We start from the raw sequence: 7,246 nt of genomic DNA, 5'->3' as shown, positions 1-7,246 counted from the left end.
GCCCCCCAAATATAAATTTCTGGCTCCGCCACTGCCTAGGTGGTCACGAACAACTATTCCCAGTCCAATTTCGTCTATCTCGCGGAACACGACACGATCAAAGTTGACCTTGAGGATCATCGACGGTGGTGGAGTCCAACTGACTCATTGTTTAGGCAAAGTGCATGACTGCATTTTTGGGATCAATAAGGCTTGGGTAAAATTCTGAAGGGTTTGTGAGGCTGACAAGGCCGCTTGAGAAAGTGGGAATGGCTTATTGCTGGTCCGAAGTGTATTACAACGGGACCAAATAGTCCAGACCAAGGTAGCAAAGAGTTCCAGGTTTTTATTCTCCTCTAACACGTAACTTACCAGCTTTAGGAAATTCGAAAATTTCTTAGTTCTTCAACACAACCATAGCGAGTTAGCCTCCCAAATGGCCGATAGTTCTTGACAATCCCACAATGCATGATGGACATCTTCAGTGGCTACTTGGCAATGGCAGCATACATCCTCGGCAATTACCCTTCGAGCAACCAGGTTCTTCTACACAGGAATCGCTTCTCTACTTGCTTTCCACAGGAAGTTTTTAACCTTATTCGGCATCGAGAGGCTCCAGAGCTTTTTCCATATGCTTCGACCATCACCTTGAGGAAAGGAAACCAACGAAGGCAAGGATTTTTCTTTAGCTAGGAAGTTATACCCAGATTTAACCGAATAGATGCCATTTGCCGTATGGGACCAGAAAATTTTGTCCTTGACATAGTTAGGGCTGAGTGGAATCTTAAGAATGAGGTCTACCTCCAACAGGGCAAAAAAGCCTTTAAGGATATCTACATCCCAAGATCTAGATTGTTGGTCAATAAGGGTGTCCACTGTAGCTTCTTGCATGCCTTCAAGAATAGGTGACAAAATTCTTGGGTGGTTAAGCGAAGGGAGCCACGGGGTATCCCAGATTTTAATTGAATCACCCCACCCTACTCTCCAACGTGCACCTTGTTTGAGGACCTCCCTACCTTGGAGTATACTACTCCATGCATAAGACCCACTGGAGCACTCCGGGCATCCATGAAGGAACATGTAGGGAAAAACCTGCTCTTGAAAATTTTGTGAAAAAGGGATTGCTTATTTTGTAGGAGATGCCAAGCTTGCTTGGCTAAAAGGGCATCATTAAAGAGAGCCAAGTCCTTAAATCCCATACCTCCATTAGCCTTTGGTTGACAAAGCGAGTCCCACTTCACCCAATGAATCTTACGTCTCTCTCCTTGTTGTCCCCACCAAAACTTTCGAATAAGGCTTTCAATATCATTGCACAAACCCAAAGGAAGTTTGAAGCAACTCATCGTATAAATGGGTATTGTTTGAACCACGGCTTTGATTAAAATCTCCCTACCTGCTTGTGATAATAATTTTTCCTCCCACCCTTGCATCTTCCTCCACACTTTTTCCTTTATGAAATTAAAGCTTGCCTTTTTCCTCCTCCCCAAAAAAGATGGTAGGCCCAAGTACTTTTCATATTGCTTTATTTCTGGTACCCCCAAAACCTATTTAATGTGTTCTCTTTTCTCCTCAAAAGTATTCCTGCTAAAGAAGATGGTGGTTTTGTTTCTGTTGATATGTTGTCCGAAACATCCACCATAGACTTCTACGATATCAAGAATTTTTTAACATTCCTGTTCCATGGCCCAATAAAATAAAAGACTATCATCTGGAAAAAGGAGATGCGTTAGTCTTAGGCTATTTCTGCAAAGAGCATAACCCTTAATATCATCCTGGCTAGCTACTTGTGAGATAAGGCCATGAAGCCCTTCAGTGCATAACAAGAAGAGAAAATGAGATAAAGGATCTCCTTGTCTAATACCACGAGATGGTGTGATCATGCCTTTTGGTTCTCCGTTGATTAAGATGGAGTAAGATACTGTTGTAACACAAATCATCATCAATCTCACCCATCGATCATCAAAACCCATCTTCCTCATAACTGCCTCCAGATGGGGCCACTCCACTCTGTCATAAGCTTTATTCATATCAAGCTTAATAGCCATATAATCATCTTTTCCTGTGTGCCTCTACATACTGTGTAAGGATTCAAAAGCTACCAAAATATTATATGAGATTAGGCAACTTTTAGTAAAAGCACTTTGATGTTCAGTAATAATATTTGGAAAAATCCTTTTAAGCCTATTTGCTAACACCTTAGAAAAAATTTTGTACAGCACATTACAAAGGGGTCGGAAATTCATTACAAAATTTTTTGGTAAAATCCTTTTTCTTGTATTTCTTTTTCGCACACCTGTAGGTCAGGCAATTCTCTAGCTCATAATCTAGCTCAATACGCTAGACATATTAATGCACTCACAGTGTGGATGAAGGATGTTCCATCACAACTTCATCATGTTCTTGTAACCGGCTTTGGATGATTTTGAATAAAAAAATTTTTGAGGTTTTGATTCTCAAAAAAAAAAAAACTAATACAAAGAAAAAACCTTATAAAAAGTTTCAATTTTTATTATTTACTAGTATTATGCCTATGCGATGCACGACTTAATCAAAAATCATGTTTATACTAAAGAAAATATTTTATTTATTTAATAAAAATTAAATTAAATTAGTTAATAAAACTAAAGTAAAGTTTTTCTATTAAAAAATCATACATAAGTTCAAAATTAATTTAATGGAAGATGGTAGATAATTATGTAACTAATATAAAAGGAGATGCCAAATCGAAAATAACTTCATTAGCATTTAGATATGAAGAAAATTAAGAAGTGATATTGTAGGGTTAAGGGCCCAAATTATATATTGGGCCTTGGGCCTTGGCTGAGAGCGTGAGTGGTCCGAGGAGGGATGAATGATAATGAACGGTTCAAGCTTAGAATTTAATGAGCAAGATACAAATAGGAAGGTTGTCTAAGGAGGAATATCTCCTCGGATATGATAAGTGCAGCTCAAATATGTATTCCAATGATCAGAGTGACCTCTCATGAAGCTCCAGTAATAGGGACGTGTATCATGAACATACGAGAAGGAGGGGAACCCAAAAATAGCTAAAGGAAAGCTGCTACCATGGCATTGAATGCACTACAGCTACTTTTCTAATCGCATTTATGTGGAGAAGACCTCTGAACAGTGCTACCTTGACTAGGCCTGTCCAGCGACCCGTGTAATCCGACCCGCCCGACCGTATCCGCCCAACCCGAAGGCCCACGGGTGAATCCGAGTGCATATACTGGTCGGATACGGTTTTTATTTTAAGAGAAACCGAATAGTCGGTTCGGGTTTCGGGTTATACAATAAAAATCCGAATAACCCGACCCGACCGAATATTTGAAAACATAAAATAATAAATCACTGTTACTGTTAGTCTGCTGCCACTCAGTTTCGGTCAGCTCCAAGTCTTGTCGTCTGGGACTCCGGGTAGTGGAGTGGGTAACCTGCTGGACTGGGCACAACTTTCCAATTTAAATCCAACCATTCAAATTTTTTTTTTTTTTTTATTAAGAAAGAGCTGTTGATCAACGGTTATAATTTATATTAGGCCTCAATCTACTCTACCGTACAGCTCCTAGCACAGCAGTGACAGCATAGAGAGTCAGATTTCAAAATAACAAAATCAACGGTTGAAATTAAATTACAATCAAAATCTAACGGTCACAATTGATGATGAAGTGATGAACGGCCTGATTTAATCTCATATCCCAACACTCTCTTCACCGAATCAAGATCACTGATCAAGTGATCAACGGCCTAAATCTCTTCATTCTTCACCTAATCACTCTCTCACCCATATCCACGGCTTCAGACCTCAGACCTCAATCACACTCTTTCTCTGCATCTCATATCTCATACCTCTGTCTCTCACTCTCAAAGAACGTTCTCTGCATCTCTCTCTCTTTCTCTATCTCAGATTCTCAATCTCAAATCCTCAAAACCTGGAATCACTTCACGTCTTCACCAAATCCTCTAGTCTCATACAGTCACACGAATGCTCTCTGCCTCTCACTCTCTAATCTCTACAGTACCTTCACCAATTTCATACGAAATCTCAAGACTCAAATCTTCCATCATCATCAGTCTTCAATCTTCACCCTTTAAAAGCTTGCATCTTCGGTCTTCTCAACAATGAACAGACCACACTCTCAAACTCTTAGTTCTCACTTTGCCTCTCTCTACTCCAAGGTCCAAACCCTAGCTTCTCACTGCAAGTTCTTCACACCTAGCCGCCGCCGCCGCCGCCGCCGCCACCACCAGCAGCCACTCCTCTCCCTGCCGCCGATCATATGAGTTGAACCTAGGGTATGTGTTCTCCTTTTCTCATCTCTCTTTTTTTCAGTCTCTCATTAATTATATATGTTATGAAAATCTACTATTAAAATCAAATAAACCCTAAGTTTTATAATTTGAAAGTTTGAAACCCTAACTAGAAATAGTTGAAACCTTAAGCATTTACTTTTGTTCTTTGTTCAGTAACTTAAGTTGTTTGATTAATTTTGTTCCTATTTAAATTTTATTCAGGAATTGAAAGTTGTACATGTGGGGTTTTCATTGTCTTCAAACTTGAAATTAACACCCACGGTTTTTTAAGGTTTCCCTTTGTTTTTTGTGTTCAAAGTTGGGATTTTGTTCTTTTTTTGTTAGAGACGTAGAGTTGATTCATGTAACTTAAGCTGTTGTGGATGTGTTCAATGTTTCAGCTTTTATTATATAGTAAAATTTATACTGTTAAAAATCAAATAAACTCCCAAGTTTTTTTGTTCTTTGTTTATTTGTTTGATTAATTCTGTTCCTATTTTAATTTTACTCAGGAATTGAAAGTTGTCCAAGTGGGGTTTTCAGTCTTCAAATTCATAACTCCAACACCCCCTAGTTTCTTTAAGGTATGATTTTTGTTTCCCTTTGTGTTTTGTGTTAAAAGTTGGGATCTTGTTCTTTTTTTTGTTGTTAGAGTTTTATGTAGAATGCTGTTATCTAGATTCAAGTATCAAAGATTTTTCTTTTTGGTTTGTTTGATTATTATTATTAATTGTTAGTTAGCTAATTTCTATGTTTGATTTTTTAGGTCATGGATTCCTCCATTTCTACACAAGCGGATGGTGCTGCTGCCACCCAAGCGGATGGTGCTGCTGCCTCCCAAGCAGATGGTGCTACTGCCACTGCCACTGCCACCCAAGAGGCTGCTGCTGCAACCCAAGCTGAAGCTATTGATGGTGAGTTGCCCCTAGTTCCACCTAGTGTAGTGAGTAAGACTGGTACTGGTAGTGGTAGGAAAAAGTCTTTAGCTTGGAATCATTTTGAAAAAGTAAAGGTAGATGATGGTGTCACTATGGCTGTATGTAATTATTGTAAAAAATCATATCTGGCTGATAGTAAGAGTTGTGGTACTAGTAATTTATTAGCTCATGTGACAATCTGTCCTAAGAACCCTAATAGAGAAGATAAAGGGCAGAAAACCTTGGCTTTTGAACCCAAAAATGATGGAGATGAAGGGTTCAAACTTGTGTCAACAACTTTTTCTGTTGAGGCGTCTAGAAAGGCACTAGCTGAAATGATAATAATTGATGAGTTGCCTTTTAGGTGTGTTGAGGGTTATGGGTTTAAGAAATATGTAACTACGTTACAACCTAAGCTTCGTGTAAAAGATATTCCATCTCGACAAACTGTGGCTAGAGATGTAATTGGAATTTATAATAGTGAGAGAGAGAAGCTGAGGAAATCCTTGATGGGTTGTAGGGTCTGTCTTACTATGGACACATGGACTTCTTTACAAAATTTGAATTATATGTGTCTCACATGTCACTTTATTGATGATACTTGGAAGTTGCATAAAAGAATTTTAAATTTTTGTCAAGTTGAAGATCATAAGGGGGAGACTATAGGTAGGAAGATTGAGATGTCTTTGCGTGAGTGGGGTATTGATGGCATATTCACTTTGACAGTGGATAATGCTAGTTCCAATTTAACCACAGTTAAATTTTTACAAAGGGTAACAAAAGATTGGAATGGGACAGTTTTAGGAAATGAGTTAATGCACATGAGGTGTTGTGCCCATATCCTAAATCTAATTGTTGGGGAGGGTTTGAAAGAAATTGATGCATCTGTTGGTAGGGTGCGTGAAGCTGTGAGGTATGTGAAGTCCTCGCCTAATAGAAATCAAACCTTTAGGAATTTTATGGAGAGGTTAGGTATGGAGTCCAAGAGTCTTCTTTGTTTAGATGTACCTACTAGGTGGAACTCAACTTACCTTATGTTAGAAACAGCTAAAAAATTCGAGAAAGTATTCCTTAGGATGGACTTTGAAGATGATGGTTATTCATCATATTTTAGGAGCAAGGAAGATAGTGGTGGTTTGGGATCTCCTTGTATGAGTGATTTCCAAAATTGTAGGGCATTTGTGACTTTTTTGAGGCTTTTTTACAATGCAACAAAAAAAATTTCTGGCTCTTTGTATGTGACCTCAAATGCCTTTTTTGATGAAATCTTTGTTATTCAGGAGAGTATTTCTCATTTAGTTAAATCCCAAAACACCCTCTTGAAAAACACAGCCACAAACATGCAAACTAAATTTGAGAAGTATTAGGGGGAAGGTGATAAGATTAATCCTCTTTTGTATGTGGCTGTTGTTCTTGATCCACGAAAAAAATTGAGGTTTTTGAAGTTCTCTTTTTCTGAAATTTATGGGAATGAAGTGGGGAGTGTGATGGTTGATAAGGTGAAAGCTCTTTTGATGAAGTTGTATAATTTTTTCTGTTCTGTTAATTCCCCAAATGTGGAAGAACCAAGTGGGGGTGAGAGGACACCAATGGTGGTGGGTGATGCAAGTGATCCATATGTGATGGTTCACTCTCGGTATGAGCTTTTCTTAGAAGCTGAGCAATCTATAGGTTGTAGTAATGAGGTTGACAAGTATTTAGCTGAAAATTGTGATGGTAGAAGGGATGGGAATTTTGAGGTGTTGGGGTGGTGGAAGGACAATTCTAATAGGTACCCAATGTTGTCCAAAGTGGCTAAGGATGTGCTGGCTGTACCAGTTTCAACTGTTGCATCTGAGTCAGCATTCAGCACCGGAGGCCGCATTGTTGATCCATTTCGAAGTTCTCTCTCTCCTCTCATGGTTCAAAACCTTGTATGTGCACAAAATTAGCTTCAAGCCACGATACCAATTACTCATCGCCAATCAAGGGATGAGGTTGAGGCATTGGAGGAGGAATTTCATGATTTAGGTAATATGCTAATATGTTTAAATTCTAGAACCTATAGTCTATGTCTC

General features: G+C 38.8%; 1 protein-coding gene across 1 annotated transcript; it reads left to right on the top strand.

The window, feature by feature from the left end:
• Positions 1-3,472: 3,472 nt before the first annotated feature.
• Positions 3,473-7,026, top strand: LOC126704231 (zinc finger BED domain-containing protein RICESLEEPER 2-like). Its single transcript, XM_050403247.1, has 5 exons — positions 3,473-4,275; positions 4,785-4,856; positions 5,039-6,473; positions 6,666-6,960; positions 7,008-7,026. Exons 3-5 carry the CDS (start codon positions 5,042-5,044, stop codon positions 7,024-7,026), a joined length of 1,746 nt encoding a protein of 581 aa, XP_050259204.1. The 5' UTR covers positions 3,473-4,275; positions 4,785-4,856; positions 5,039-5,041.
• The last annotated feature ends 220 nt before the right edge of the window (positions 7,027-7,246 follow it).

The sequence above is a fragment of the Quercus robur genome, chromosome 10 (assembly GCF_932294415.1).
Source record: "Quercus robur chromosome 10, dhQueRobu3.1, whole genome shotgun sequence".
Classification (NCBI taxonomy): Eukaryota; Viridiplantae; Streptophyta; class Magnoliopsida; order Fagales; family Fagaceae; genus Quercus; species Quercus robur.
Note: the sequence above shows the minus strand (reverse complement) of the source record. Positions and strands in the feature narration are given on the sequence as shown.

Excerpts from the sequence above, each read along its gene's own strand:
- LOC126704231 (XM_050403247.1), top strand. The coding sequence starts at position 5,042 with ATGGATTCCTCCATTTCTACACAAGCGGATGGTGCTGCTGCCACCCAA. Across the intron at positions 6,474-6,665 it reads AATCTTTGTTATTCAGGAGA|TGGGGAGTGTGATGGTTGAT; the intron begins GTATTTCTCATT and ends ATGGGAATGAAG.